The sequence below is a fragment of the Lampris incognitus genome, chromosome 16, assembly GCF_029633865.1.
Source record: "Lampris incognitus isolate fLamInc1 chromosome 16, fLamInc1.hap2, whole genome shotgun sequence".
NCBI lineage: Eukaryota > Metazoa > Chordata > Actinopteri > Lampriformes > Lampridae > Lampris > Lampris incognitus.
In genome coordinates this window covers 15,640,531-15,656,791 of record NC_079226.1, presented here as the reverse complement: position 1 = coordinate 15,656,791, position 16,261 = coordinate 15,640,531, and the positions used below count along the sequence as shown (strand labels likewise).

At 50.6% G+C, this 16,261-nt stretch overlaps 1 protein-coding gene across 1 annotated transcript in view; it reads left to right on the top strand.

The window, feature by feature from the left end:
* Positions 1-12,433: 12,433 nt before the first annotated feature.
* Positions 12,434-16,261, top strand: part of LOC130125980 (AT-rich interactive domain-containing protein 1B-like) — a 218,005-nt gene continuing 214,177 nt past the window's right edge. Inside the window, 3 exon segments of the mRNA XM_056295355.1 lie at positions 12,434-13,045; positions 13,048-13,805; positions 13,807-14,100. Coding sequence (XP_056151330.1) covers positions 12,814-13,045; positions 13,048-13,805; positions 13,807-14,100 — 1,284 coding nt within the window. The 5' untranslated portion in view covers positions 12,434-12,813.

Below are 16,261 nucleotides of genomic sequence, written 5' to 3'. Positions count from 1 at the left end.
TCTATCTCTCTCACTCCCTCCTCTCTCTCTCTCTCCCACGCCCCCCCTCCCACCCCCCTCTCTCTCACACACACTTTGCCCGTTTACCTCACCCAGTTTCATCCATTTACCACCAATCCCCCCCACTCTCTTTTTTTTTCTTCTCTTTCACACCCGGTGTCACGCTCCCTCTCATTTCCATCTCTCTCTCTCTCTCACGCTTGCGCCATCTCTTTCTCTCTCTTTCTCTCTCTCTCGCTCTCGTCCTCTTTGCTCACCCTCTCCCCTGCCTCACCGTTCGCTTCCCTTGCCTTTCACAGACGATTTAGGAAGTCACAGCCTCTCCCATCCATTTATAAAATTGCTCATGTTATTTTCTGTCTGTACTCCCTACACCACACACACACACACACATACACACAGGCACACACACACAGGCACACATCCTTGTAAGTCTTAGCACATGCATCCTCTCTCAGCAGACACTCAACTCAGCACACGGCCCAATCCTCCATCGAGAGAGTGTGCAGCTCAGTGGGGCAGTGTTCAGAAAATTCATAGAGGGGGTAATCCTCTCACGCAGCATGACTAGCTCCTGATGCCGCAACCCCTTCATAACACTACGCGCTGGTTCTTAATCCCCACCCATGGCCTCTTGTTTACCCCCTCCTCCACCACCACCACCACCACCACCTTCCCCCAGCCATTTTCAGAAGGCGCAGGCGGCGGCTCTCTTTACTGCACTTGTGTCGGTTTTATATGCTAGCGCTCTAAGGCCACCTCGCTTAGGAGTGTTTCTTGTGTTCTAGCGTGGACGTTGAGATTTACAAGGCGGCGGAGTTGGTTGTGGTGCTCCGTGGATGATGTACTGTTACTGAGCTGGGGTGTGAGATGGCTCGCAGAGAATTATAGTTTTGTATTCAAGAGGAGGTCAGACGCCGCCTGAATAATAGAGGGACATTTGATTGTGTGTGTGTGTGTGTGTGTGTGTGTGTGTGTGTGTGTGTGTGTGTGTGTGTGTGTGTGTGTGTGTGTGTGTGTGTGTGTGTGTGTGTCCACGTGTGTCAGTGTCCTACCTTGACTGTGCGCATGCAAGCACAGACAAATATATTTTTCGAGGGGAGAGTGTGTGACACAGAGCAGAACAGACAGAGAGCCAGACAGAGGGAAGGAGGGAACAGGTGTCAAAAGAAAAACCAGAGGAGCCTTGATGCTGCTTGGCTGGTTTGCGGTGGGGTGGGGTGGGGGATGGGGGGGTGGAGATGGTGGGTCAGAGGTAGAAAGAATGAGGGAACAAATGTGCCGGCCCGTCCTTGTGCCTCCTCCACGCCACTCCTCTCCAGCCATCTCCTCTCCTCTCCGCCTGTTTCTGGCTCATTACCCCCACAGCCAGCAGACTTCTCCCTGGGCGGCAGTGAAAAGAACTGTCCTCTGTGTGTGTGTGTGTGTGTGTGTGTGTGTGTGTCTCCATTTCGCGCACACTCTCCGACAACCGCAGCCCGAGCACCGCCCTGTCCCCCCAATATTAATCAACACGCACACGCATGTGCACACACACACACACGCCTGCACATGTGCACATTCAGAGACACAGGCACTCCTCGGTGAGCTCCTCCAGTGGACAGGCTGGCGGGCAGCCGTCTCTCCTCCTCCTGGCCCCACTTGTAAATGAGACACCCAACCTCTTGGAGGAACAGGCAAGGGACAGGATATTAAAAGTTTTACAGGGGAAACTTTGTTTTCATTATACAGTCCTGCCTGTCTGAATGAGTGAAGGAGAAAGTAAGTGTGTGTGTGTCCAAGAGAGAGGGAGAGAGATAGGGGGAAGGGGTGTCTTCAGTTCTCATTTGCATCAGTGCGTTATAAAAGGATGGGCTCCCCGTATATGCAAAATGCATCACAGACATGGAGACAGTCGAGTTGCTCTCCACAGTAATGAAGTGTGTTTACTACACTTTGGAGACTGGAGTCTCCTCCGCTGTCAGTGTTTCCACACAACAGCCCCCCCCCCCCCACACACACACACACACACTTACACCACCACTGACCCTCTCTGCCCTTTTTTAAAACCTGTGCTTGCTGACAGATTGCCAGGTGTGCCCACACCCATGAGACATGCCCGGTGTCACCGAGCAGAGGGATGCCAGGACGGCCACATGAATAGCTTTTGGGAGAACGGAGAAGATCCCCGATGCAGGTATGTGTGACATTAGCTGGCTGCCTTCCCTCTCCTCTAGGCAAAGCCTGCGTCCCCAGCCCTCGCCTTCACACTGACTGGGTAAGTGACCCGGTGTCCAAGTGACATATTCTCTGGCAGGGAGTCAGAATAGGAAATGAATCGTATTACTAACGTCCTACCTTTGACATTGCCGGCTAGCTGTGTGCTAGCAGGGCAGCAAGCACACATATATAGGATACCGTCCCACTACGCAGTACATCTGAGGCCGTGCGTGTTGTAAAGATGCCGTGGAGGAGATTTTCACAAATTTTGCGCTCCGTGAGGCTCCGCCAGAATCTTTAGCGGTGGCGCGCGTCGGCCATGTTTCCTCTTATGTGTTGATATACTGTATCATTCAAAACCATAAGTGCCCGGGCTCCCTCTGCACCTCTCCAGTGTGGCGTGCTAATAGCTTACATGTGGCTTAGCTTTCCAATACTGTGCTGTTGTCTCTTGGGTGTTCCATGTGTCTTCCTGTTCTGATGAGCGAGGCCGGACACTGGGGAGTCTCTGTCTCCTTTCTCAGGCAGACTATGCAATTTAAACCTGCCTCGGGCATGTAGATATTACTCCCCGGCGAAATGGCTGAAAATTAATGGAAATTGTTTTAGAGGGATCATTATTAACATTCTCCTTTGGATGCCCTTTTGTTATCTCAGCCCTGTCACTTCTCCCGTTTTAATCTCACGCTAATTTTATGCAGCCGTTGACATTCTGTTGGTCTGCGAAAGTGCTCGGAAATATGAATAATCACGCCAATAATTAGTAACTGTGCCATCACTTCAATGCGCATTTTGGCATTACTGGAACATCAGTTGTATACTTATTGACATTTTGGATGGTTGTTTTCCCTACAGCGGGACTTACAGCGGATTCCTCCCCGAGCGTTTAAAGGTGTATTTTAAAGAAGGACAGTAAATAAAGTACCTCTCCTCATGTTTATTTCGCACCGATGATGTAGAATTGGTGTAGTCTAAGTGCGGTATAAGCTAGTAGTCTCATGTCTGGCACCAGGGAATCACACCCCCCCCCCCCCCCCACATAAGACTCAATTTCACACCTCGGTCTGGATTAAGAGGCCTCCTCGCTCCAGGCCCGCGCCACAGAAAGGGTAAATATCACCCTTGTTCCTGGTGCCGGAAAATCCACTATTTAAATGGGGAGTAATAGAATTGACATTTTCCAGTTCATTATACAGCCCCTGACCTTCACAGTGTATGACTTGGATACTTGGATGGGAAGAGGTAAGGCCTAGTTCTCCCTAATGGGAGATGTGTGACCTTGTCAGAAACTGAGGGGAGGTCAGGGATGAAGGAGGCGGAATCTGGCTCCAGAGAGATGGGCTACAGAGGAGGCAGCGGAGGTTAAACATCTGCAACACAGATTAACAATAGCATAACTGGCGAAATAGTTGTAAGTATTGTAGTCAACAGGAAGTGGGAGACTGCCTTGACGGTGCCTGTTGATGACGCTCGGTGGCAAAAATCATGTAACGTGTTTGGATCTAGCGATTTGTAACTGACGTAAGTGGCTGATGTCCGTGTTTATCCCGGAAAGTGATACACTTCTTACACATTTCCTGCGTCTCTGATCCATGGGGATGATCCGTGGCTGTTTGGCGTGTCTTACATCATCTGGCGTTCCGATTGGCGTTTGTCTGTATTTGTGGCCAAATTGCCAAAGCTTATCACAGATGGACTAAGACTCCGCCGCAGACTTCAACTAATCTTCAGCTGGCTTTGTTCCTCTGTGTCCTGCCGTATTTTGAAGACTTCTCAGGATTCTGGATAAATCCATCTCCCTCTGTCACCAAACGTAATGAAAAATAATCATATCGGGAGTCTTTCATGGATTAGGGTGTTTTGAATGTGACTTGTAATCTCTTCCATTTGTGTGAACTACAATGATGTGCGCTGGCCGCCCGGCAGAGATAATCTTATTATCCAGTTCCCTTTTGTTTTCCGCTGCCTCCCTTTTATTCTTTATTAAAACATTTTGCTGCATTAAACATGCTAATTTGTGGCTGGGTGTAATTGGGGTCTTACTTTAAAAGAGGGAGGGGAGGGGAAAAAAACTTATCCCCTGTCTGATATAATGGGAATTTCATTCTTCAGGATTATATAAAGAGTAGAAGGAAAGCCCCTAAAATAGCCATCCCTCCCATTATGTTTAAAGCCACCTAAGCTTATTAACGTAAAAAGAGATGGTATTATTCTCATAGCTTTTGTTGTAAAAGGGAAAGATGGCAGCTTGCTCGTCTTTTCATCGATGTAATCAGTCGGTTGGCTGGCTCTGGTCCAATCAGTGTGCTTTAGGGGGGAGGTCATCATCAAGCCAATAAGCTTTCAGCATTTAGAGGAATTCTGGGAATCCTGTTTGAGCGGGGTATTTTTTTTTTTTTTTTCTTCTTCCCAGAGCTGGGAATCAGTGTTCAGCGCTAGCTAACACAGCCCCGACAGAAATCTTGTCAAATCTGCTCTTCTGAAAATCCCTCTCGTCAGAAAGGGAACCATGGCAAACTTGGACGTGGACACCAGAAGGGGAGAATGTGAGACAGATGGAATCCAGACGCTCACACGGGAGTCTTCACTGATCAATGGTGGCTTTCATGAGGCTCAGATGATGAGAGATCAGAGCCCCGATCTCGCTGTGAAATGATATCTCGCGGTGTGAAAATGATTCCCACATCTCCTCGAAAAATGTCAAAAGAGCGCGCAAAGAGAATATTCAGGTGTCAGTATTTCTGCCTAGTTCACCTAGGGGTCTAACAAGTGATCACACGGAAAACGGGGATTCTCTCCCCTATAATAGCGAGCAACTTTTGATTTTGTGTCAAAACATATTTAAATTTTGAACAGTGCCGTCGCTCCTGCGGTGCGCCGCTCTCTCCGTGGGGCTTGTCACGGGAGGCATCGCAGCGTGCAGCTCCAATCTATGAGGCTCCTTTCATTTTTCTGTCTGACATGTTAAGTGGCGTGATGGTACAAAGAGGCTCCGTTTTAATTGTTTGGACAGATCACTCGGGGGAGAGGGGCTTTGATTTCAAGTGTTGACAGAATAGGCACAGAGTTGTGGAGCTGCTTTGGTGTCTGGCTTGCTCGTTGTGACACTGCAACGTATTGATCGCAATGGGCCGATTACCTCGGGCCAGACTCGAGCTAAAGGCCGATCCCCGTCCAACCTTACATACTATATAGTGGCTGTTGGGGGGGAATCGGGTTACCGCGCACTGTGATGCAGACGCAGCGGCTCGTCAGGTGACCCGTTGGGATTTGCACGCCAAGCGGAGATCCGCGCTAGCTTGTTAATCCGTTTTTAACTGACGATTTCGGTATCAACCTATCAGACAGATAACAGAGAGGCGAAGCAGCAAGCCGAGTGACAAAGAGCCCATTGATCGAGCAGCAGAAACCCATTGGGCCACTGTATGTGTCACATCTGCATTGAATGAGGTGAATAGGCACTTAAAGTATGCTGTGCAGACACTTTGTGTGTTAGGAGTATACCAAGTGTGCTGCCTTGTGAGTAGTGTGAATTCACCTGTTGAAGGCCCTTAACGCAATACAATATTCCTTTTGAATGGGTGGAAACCATTATGTCACGCAGTCCGTTAATATTCCTCTGCTGCGGCCGCGTCTCGGCTCCCTGCTCCGGGGGTAATGATTAGGGTGACGGATGACAGGGGGATGACACAAGAAAACAAACCTCCCCGCCTGTTCTCTTTCCCTCTTCCCACCGTCCCTCTCCTCGCTCCTCCTCCCCTCTCAGCACAACAGCCACAAATTACCCACTTTGCTCTCAATATTATCAGGGCTGATCACTGCTGTCCATAATTAGAGTCTTGGTGTCGCCGAGCCTCCATTAGGCTAACAATAGAACCTTGGAATAAGGCCACTTTGGGGAAATAACATGTTGAGGACACTTGACTTTTGATGCCATTAAACCCCCCCTCCGCCTTTTTTTTAAAAAATAAAACGAAAATAGATAAATATTGCCAAAAGAAATGGATAAATAAAAACCCGCAAAGACATATACACAGTCGCAATGGATGAATTCACATCTATCTACGCTGTCTGTCACTGTCACACAGATGTGCATACAAACCCATGCACAGGCCCAACCATACGTAGATGCATGCACATGGGCAGTGTTTCCCCTTGTGGTATGCGCGGGGTTTTTTTTTTGTGACAGAGATACAAATACAAATATCGTCAAACTGCATGCTGCAGCCTAGTGGAGCTTGTATTTCAATCACACTGTGTTAGATGGCTGGCTGCTCAGTTGCCTCCTGGGCGAGCGAGAGAGAGAGGGAGAGGGAGAGAGAGAGAGAGGGAGCTCTGTATTCTGAGCCCAGGCCCTGTTTGATCTCCGTCATCGCCCTCTAAGACATCATTGTGTAACAGTGTAAAAGCGGACGGCTTCACGGAGCGAAGGAAATATCAAGGAAGTTATTCATAAATATTAGATAAGATCAAAACAGCCGCTTGCTCTCAGAGTCTGAGCTCCTGGGTCAAGCCATCCACATCCCTTTGATTCCCCCCCTCCCTCCCCTCTCTCCCCCACTCCAGCTGAGCAGGGAGGACAGAATGTGCGCTGAAACCGAAGTCCCCTGGATGAGACAGGGGAAACGTGCGTATAGGAGAATTGTTTATGATCCAAACCGGTTACTAATCAGCCTTATAAGCCACAAAATCCACTCTTTTGCTCACTTCCTAATCAACACTTTTCATTATTTATAATTCTCCTGTTTTTGATTACGATCCCTAACGTACAGAGAAGCCAAACCTGGAGAGATTAATAGGCAGTGTTCTCCAAACTCTTCCTCCCTTCCTCCGGAGCTGACACAAATTGGTGAAATATCACTTTGATCATGCCTCCTGAACAACAAACAAAACACAAACCTAATTAGCCTAATTCAAAATCATTCCAAATGCCTCTGTTTGTTATGAAATCTTTCCTTCTCTTTGCTGTTGTTAAACATAAAACTAAGTTGGACGAGCATCGTTACTTCTGCTGGTTGTGTGTGTGTGTGTGTCTGTTTGTGCATGCTTTGGGTGTGTGTGCATGCTTTGGGTGTGTGTGTGTGTGTGTGTGCGCGTCTCTTTGTGCGATCACTTTCGCGTGTTCACTAAGCAGGCGTGTGCCCCCCCCCCAATCTGCCATGTGACCTTTGACCTTTCGGCCGAGCGTTGGCAGGCAGGCAGGGGGCACTGGTCGCTCTTAACGCGTCGGTCCTCCCCGTCTCCAGACCACATATCCCAGGAGGCCTTGCGAGAGAGAGGGGAAAAAAAGGACCCCTGCAGCGAATGGGCACCCGTAGCTGTAGCAGGGGTGTCTCGCAGCGGCCGGTTCCTTCGTCGGCGTTACTCATCCCCCAACGGGGCAATAACGTCAGATGGCGATGGTACCACGAAGCTGTTGATTAACTCTTGTCTCACTGCATCACATTTTCCAGATCCTTCTAATGAAACGTGTTATGGATCAGCTGATGTACTCGCTGTAACCTAAATAAATGATCGTAACTCCGGCTCTAGTGCAGCTCGCCGGGGTTATTACCGCCGCTGCTAATGATCCCATCAGCAGACCTATAAACCGTGATATGAATGGGCTACCCCTCGCCGTTCCAGCCGTAATGTGGAAGAAGGGAAACGAGCAAAGCGCGAGGCGCCACTCCTGTGCTCGCCGGTGTCACTAATTTCGCTGTAAAGAGTCGGCACGTCGCGGCCGCGCCTGTTTGCTAACCGGGGGATGTTTCAAGAGCAATGCGCCGAAGCCACGGCGCATTTCGAGTGCTCGCTTACTGCGAGCAGCATGGAGCCTACCTCGCAACGCTGGCGGATTAGCTCACGTTGCCTCACTAACATATGCAATGACTGCCGGCGAGCTCTCCCCCATTAGGTTGGCACATCAAAGGCGGCGGGAGAAGTTCTTCACAGGCAGTTAAAGTGGGCTCAGTGTGGATCTTGTAAATGCCGTCTTTGAGTCTGTGCCTCTCGGGGGACACTTCACACACTCCTCCACTCAGGAGGAGGGAGGGAGGGAGGGAGGGTGAGCATCAGTGACAGGCGTCAGAGGGGAGGCCGGGGGGGTGGGCTGGGATGGAGGGATGGAGGGGGGGGGCTGAGAGCTCAGTCCCCTGTCACCGTCAGGATAGGATCTATGGATGAAGAAAATCACTCTCCTCTCCCTGTCTGTACCCCCCCCCCTTCTCATCCGCCCCCCCTTCACACTTCACATGATAGCTGACAGCGAAAGTGGAGCATCGCTGTTTTCTTTTTCTTTTGAGTCATGTTTTTCATAACACATAATAGAGCGCGTGGCGTCCTGGGAATTGTGCGATTGTGTGTTCGGTACACACGCGGACACAATAGCATCCACTCCTCTCGAGTGTTGTTGAAAAACATTTTATCCATCATAGCCGTTTTTAGGGCTCTGGTGAAGCATGCAGCTCCGCAAGGAGCTGAAAGGAATAAGAGATGTGTTTTGTTGGGAGACAAACAATCTCAGACATGCGCACACACACACAGACACACACACGTACATCCAAACATACACGCCAACACACTCACTCACACGTACTTCCAACCCCACTATTGTCTGATTTGCAGACTGATCAATGCAAATGCTGTTATTTACCCAAGCCTGAAATGAAAAGACTATGGATCAATTTGATGCACTTCCACAAGGTGTGTTCACAATGGCTGGCTGCCTTTTTGTCTTCAGCTACCGCCCCACTTGTGTGAGAGACTGCCTCAACCCCCTTAACCCCTCTCATGCAAAATACACTATCATGCTGTCTCTGCCATACTCAAACCATCCTCCATCTTCACTCCTGCGGTGCATGCGCTCTCTCTCTCTCTCTCTCTCTCTCTCTCTCTCTCTCTCTCTCTCTCTCTCTCTCTCTCTCTCTCTCTCTCTCTCTCTCTCTCTCTCTCTCTCTCTCTCTCTCTCTCTCTCTCTCTCTCCCTCATACACCCCCACAGTGTGACACAGGGGCTACATCCTGTGTGTGTGTGTGTGTGTGTTTTGTGTATGTGTTTCAGGCTGACCCACTTTCTGTGCTTGGCCGGGCTTGTGCTGTGCTCTGCTGTGCTGTGCTGCTAGGGGGAGATCCCTGCAGGACTCCCCCATGAACAGGCTCCAGCCCCAGCACTCCTTCTGACAGACAGCCACAGTGGCATGTTATTCCTCCTGCGGATTGGAGACCTCTGCTGCTCTGTCAGCCCGCGCATGCCTGCACGTGCCCGCGCATTTCAGAGATACCTTCATGCAGATGCACAAACAAACGCCCGCAAAAATGTCTGCTCATTGCACACACGTACGCACTCAACACACACACACACACACACACACACACACACACACACACACACACACACACACGCACACACGCACGCACACACATGCACATATTCAAAGCACACAGCATCCCGGATCTGTATATTTTTAATTCCATCCATCCTCCTCCCCCTGCTCCTCCTCCTCTCTTCCCTGTGTTTGTCTGGAGTTATTGTTTCAATCTTGCTGCATCAGGGGGCCCCTGAAGGTTATAAATTAAACATAAATGCAAATGCGCTGAGACACTGCCCCCACCCCACCCCCCCGCCATACCCCCGCCCACATCCTCGCCATTCAAACAGATCAGTGTGTCTGCGGATTAATAGGAGAACAGTGGGCTTTTTTTAATGAGCAAGAGAGGAAATTAGAGTTGCAAAGCCACAGCACGGCACACCCAGAGCTGCCGCCAAGGCAACAGCATGAAAAAGCCGGGCGCCATCATAGAATATGCTAATGCCCAGGTCCCCACACTGTTCAGCTTTAGTGTTGCCACAGATGAAATCAGCAGCAACACTGTCTCAGCCTTTGATCTGAGACAGTGACGGTAGCTGGAATCGTCGTGCACACGACGCGTCGAGAGCGGCAGTTGTGTCGTTGAGGTTTGCTCTAATCAGATCAAGTGCACACAACCACAGACGAAGCCCCGGCAGTGGGCATGGCGACGATTTGTTTGCGCGTATTAATTCTTGATGAGTGGAGGAGATATATGTTTGTCTGCACAAGTGCGTGCATGCTCGCTACATGGGCACACAAACAGTGAGGGTGCAACTGTAACGCCTTCCGTGGGTAGATAGGCATCTACATCTCGTCCTGTGATGCTGTAGATTGGGCCCTGTCTTGCTGAACGGTAAACACCGTGTTGAGTTCATGGCAGGACTGCCACATTGTATTGGGTTTAGTCTCAGAGAGAGAGAAATGGCTGGCAAAGTTTTTCATTGGAAACGTCACCCGCTTTTATTTTTCTCCAATGGCTCGAGCTTCCACTCGGAAGGAATACATTTCATGTGTTCAGAGGAACCTATTATTTGTAAATGTCCTCTCTGCAGTGTCCCCCTCCACTAGCAAAGCGAAAATAAAAGAAATCAGCCCTCAGTGTTGGCTTTTACCTTCTTGCTATGCTTTTAAATCCTTATGCTGGAAAACCAGGGGGCTGCAATTACAGAGCATATCCAGCAGGGGTCTTCCCATTGTCACGTACATGGCATAATGATTTTTTTTCTATTTTTTATAAGGGGTGATATTGTGCGTTATTGTTATTATGCCAGCGTTAGGTTTTAGAAAACACAACGCTGAAGTGCGCGAGCAACTTTTGAATTTAAAGCAGGTGCCGAAAGATAGTTCTGGTGTGTTCTCAGCACACACGAAAGGAGAAGGCACGCAGATCTCCCCCCCAAAAATAAAAAAACCCCAACTACAAACTGCGCGCAGTCGGTTCTCAACATCACCTACTTTTGTCAACATCACCGTCGTCATCCTCGCTATCAACCACCACGTTTGTCGTTATTACGGCCTCCATCGCCGCTTTGCCTTCATCCCCCAAATCCCTCTCTTTTTTCAACCCCTTTCTATCTTTACTTTCATCCACCAGTCTGTCTGCTGATCAAATGCAGCTGATCTCATTAAAACGGACCCCTCTGCTCATTCGGATCCCAGCAGACGCCCCAGCTTCTGTGCCGCGCGCGCTATTTTGCATTAGCAGTCATCTGAACACGCCGCGAGCTGCAGGCCCCTAGCAGGCTTTCTGCGGCTCTGACATAGGGCGACATAGGGCTACTTCTATTGATTTGTAGTTATAACTTATTCCTCGCCACAAAATAGATTCGTCTGTCGGGATTGTAAGGTTGCCATTTCCTCAAAGAACACCCCGGGTTTCAAGCCAAAAAAAAAAAAGGAGGAGGGGGGGGGCGGGATGAACTTTGAAGGGAACATTTCTAGATCCTCTCCGCGGCTCTTACGACGGGCGATTACGTTCACATTCTGATAGCAACGTTATTGCGCACAGCTTGTGGTTGCGTGTCCGACTCCTGTCAGAGCTGCGGAGAACTGGCTTGAACCGAGGGGAGATGGAGGGAAAACACAAATATCCGAAATGGAGTTCCCGCCTCGAGACTGAAGGGCTCGAGGATTTTTTTTTTGGTCACCTCATAGCAAATCAAACACAGTGTCGGTGTGCAGTTGTTTTTTTTTTTTAAAGACGCACACGACATGCCCCGTTTGTCTGGCAGCACGTCTGTTGCAAGATGTGGCACCGTTTCCCAAACATGGGGATGTGCATGGTGTGCACGTCCACGTGATTTCTTTCCTCTCGAGTGTTAAATGCACCGTGCATTTAACACTCGAGAGGATTGTTAGGCTACCTTTGTGCATGAACGCGGCTGTAGTCAGCCTGCTGAAAAGGGGTGGGTCTTTTCTTTTCCCACAAAGTGCATCTTTTTATTCCGAGCACAGGTTACCGTATGTAAGCTGGCCTTTGACCTAGTATGGCTACGAATGTGCCATGCTCAAAAACTTGTCATTTAGTGGGAGGGTCGCCAAATAACGGCTATTTGAGGTTTGATAAGAGAATATAGCCATGGCTATTATATCATTTGCCCCTATAAGGTAGCTGCTGCTTGTTTTCGTGTGAATATGCTTAATAGTTTGTCTTTTTGGACCGTTTGTTTTTTGGGGGGTAGCGCCCCCTCCCCCCCCCTTGGCTACACCCATGACATTAAGGACATTACTCATTAGACAAAAAAAACGAGGTATAATTGTGCATCTCGGTTTTATTACAAAAAAAAACGGAACTTGAACAGCCTACCGTAAATGGGAACACAATGGATGGAACGGAAACACAGGCGGCGCGTCCCCGTCCGCGCTCCGGTCCGGGTTTTCTGTGTGAGGCGCACTGGAGCCCGGAGGTGGATAAGCTGGTGGAGCTCTCTCTCTCTCTCATGCCATGCTTGGCCAGAAGGGCTCCGAGAGACGCTGCAACGTTTACCGAGAAGCGGGATGGAGGAGAGGGAAAAAAAAAGTTTCATTTAAACCTGGCCGAGAAACTTTCAATATGAAGCCTCACTGACGCCGCCGCGCCGCTGTCAGCCAACCGCTTCAGACCCACACCAAACCACGGCGCTCGAAAAGCAGCTCCGTTTCCATTGAACACATCTATATTTTGCTTTCTTTTTTTCTTTTTTCATCCTAGGTTGTTTTTTCTCTCCTTGGCTCATTTCTTCTTCTTCTGGTATTCGAGGCTGTTGGCGGTTTGCTGTCACTGCGCCTGACATGCTGAAGTGACAATGGCTGCGCAAGTCGCCTCGGCTCCGACCAGAACTAGTAACAAAAACAAGAAATTATCGGGCAGTTTGGGGCAAGAGCTCAATTCGGGGAAATCCGGAGGAGGAGGAGGAGGAGGAACCATCCAGCGAGCTGGACCAATGCTGGGAGCCGGAGATGGGACTCTGAATAATGTAGACCATCACCGCCGAAACGAGCTCAACATGGTCCATTCAACTTCCACGGCGAACAACAGTTTGACGTCCGCGATAAAGACGGCGGGAACGGCCACGCGTCTGTGACGGCGTCGACCAATTCCACGACTTCCTCGGCGGAGACGGGCTTGGTCGCGAACCACAAGCCGAAATACGCGGGCGGCGGAGATCCCCCGCAGTCGCAGCCGTCGCAGCAGTTGCCATTTAACCAATTTGCGCCACATCAGCAGCGTCACAACCAAAGTGGCAACCTCAAAAACAGCGGGCCGGGCGTGCGGGGGGATGCTGTGGACGGCCAGCACCACGGTGGCAAGGAGAACCTTTTGGGGGGGCAAGGGGAGCAGCAGCAGCAGCAGCAGATGCTGGTGAAAGGTGACGGGGACCTCACCTGTAAACCCAGGGAAAGGATGATGGGCAGCAGGTATGACCCTAATTCAGCACCGGCCGGTAACAACGTCAGCAGCCAGGTGCCAGGTGCGGGCGGCAACAACTCCGAGTTCAATAACAACTACTACACTCCGAGGCCCTGTTATGAACAACATGGCGGACAGCAGAGCAGTGGAATAGGGATAATGCACTCCTCGGCACATAACAGCATGGAGAACTCCCACGAAGTAGGGTACCACAACAGCCAGTACAACCACTACCCGGCTTACCGGGCGGGCTACGGTGGCGCGGCCTACGCCATGATGGGCCCCGCCAATTCACGGCAGCCGGGAAACATGCTAATGGGGAATAACCCTGCAGGTGGGCATACTACCAAGACCCCCCTCGGAGTTTCCCCCGGTGGCTTTCAGAGGTTTCCCCGGGCAAAGTCAGCAGCAGCAGCAGCAGCAGCAGCAGCATCATCCCTCGGGGGCCACCCCGACCCTCAACCAACTGCTGACGTCCCCCAGTCCAATGATGCGAGGCTATGGCAGTGGTTACCAAGACTATAGTGGTCCCACGGCGCAGCAGCAGGCTGGCATGGGCCTGGGGAAAGACGTGGGTGCCCAGTTCGGAGCGGCGGCGTCCCACGGCTGGGGAGGACAGCAGAGGAGCCACCCCCATACAATGAGTCCAGGCAATGGAGGGCAAGGCCTCAGCAGGACCCAGGTAAACACTTAAGTTTCGGGGCTACACGCCGAACCGATGTGGTGTGTGTCTTAAGGAGCTAACATAAGTTTCCCACTTCTGGTGTTGTGTGTGTGTGTGTGTGTGTGTGTGTGTGTGTGTGTGTGTGTGTGTGTGTGTGTGTGTGTGTGTGTGTGTGTGTGTCAAATACCAGGTCTGCTTACATTGATCTGACAGGCCTGTGAGGTTGTGAATTGTAATCGATGCCGGCCAGTAGAAGAAACGCCAGATTGCACACGTTAATTTTACTTTCGCTTTATTATGTGGGGAAGCGTCGACATTGTGCGCAGATTCGCGCGAGGGCACACGCTGTCCGCAAACGCGTGTCTTTAATTGACTTCATGTAAGCCCTCGTGACGTTCCCCCGACACTGCAACCCCCGCGTGCCGTAACGGGGTTTCGTCGTGTCAGAAGCGCGTTAGCGACGCCGCCGCCGCAACAATTCGTTTTCCCGGTAACGACAGAAGAAGCGGCGCTGGCGTTGCATAGGTTCGCCCTCTCTGCCGACGTGGTCTCAGACACGTTGCAGCCGCACAAGCGCCCCATTTTAAGAGGACGTGCCGGGCTCGCGGGGCTCCCGTCGAAGTGGGATGAAACATCGGTTTTAATGTTGTGCGACTTATGTGGAGCCGAAGTAAACGCACCGGGGTTTTGATTATTATTATTGTTACCGTCGTCGCCTCCACTATCGCATCTGTCGAGAGAGGAAGAGCCGGGGAGGACGTGTCTGTGCACTGCACGGACCGTGCACCCGACTGGTTCGCGTCGAGCCCGGACTGGAATTTGAATAGTGGAGGTAAACTGACTGTAAATGCTCTCTGGACGGCTGGCTCACGGTTGACATCCGATCTGCCATCTGATTGGCTCCCAGTATCCCCGCTGGGCAGTCTGCTGAAACGCTGCTCATGTGGAAAGTGTTGCAGACCCACAGCCGGGGGGCAGGAGGAGCGGCTCTCCGGCTGCGCGCGCGGCCTATTCAAAAAAAAAAAAAAAAGAAAAAAAGAAGAAGAAAGTGCCAGGTTGCATAAGCACATCTGGATGGACGGCAGTTTGGGCTGTCATATCGTGGTCGTGTGCAACTTGCTTGCCAAAATTTACGATAACGGCAATCTGCCAGCCTCGAAAGCGAGATGGGGTTGGATTTTGGGCTTGTTCTTAACATTTTGTGACGGGCTGCAGTTGGGTTCTCGGACGTGGTATTTCTGCACGTGTAAACATGGCGTGCGTCAGTAGTGTGTACAGCTGTCATCGTCACACTATTCTCCATATTGCCCAGCACTACTGGAGGGCAGAGAGGTCCACGATCTGCTCCCCCTCCCCCTCCCCCTCAGACGGTTTCAGTTTGTCTTACATTGCTGGGGAGATGAGACGGGTGACAGGGACGCGCCGTGGGTGGCACTATCTCCACATCGGTTGTTGTAAAATTATGCACTGATTTTGTGATAAGGTGATTTAGAGAACAGAGCCATCTTGCCTCTTTGTTATAACTAATATCACGGACTGTGTGTGGGTCGGATATTTGAGGGAAGAGATAAAACTTGTGTGACCACGAAGAGTCGCGGTCAGTCGGTGCAGTCAGATGATGGGCCCGGTCGTGATTGACGCCTGTTTACAGTGTGTTGACTCTCTTTGTTCCGTTCCGTTGTTTTGTCGGGTCCTCGCACACTGCCTCCTTGTTTACTGTGGCTTGCTCGATAGCTTCACAAAACCGTCCCTTAACCAAACGCTTCTTTACAAATCACATTTTTATGTTGCAAAGGAATATTGTCAAAACATTTTTCCCCCCCCCTTCTCATTTCAGTTCACCGCAGGACCGAGCTCATGTATACATGTCTTCCCCCCCCCTTTTTTTTTTTTTACTCTAACATGATTTCAGCCAACGGTACATCCGCACTACAAAAAGGCCCATGTTTAATTCATCATTTGAGCGGCAATGGCAAGCTGTGTGAGAACGAGGAGCGGCGTAGCGCAAAAACACGGGCTCCAAATTGGCCCTGTGATACGACGGCGCCTCACTTCAGAGGGCGTTTGGTCGGCGCTCACCTCTCTCACCTGTTGGCACGTTCCTCCCCCCCCTTTTCCCCAAATTCAATTTCTCCCCCCGCTGCCTCTCCTTGGGAGCAAACTGTGCGCGCAACCGAGC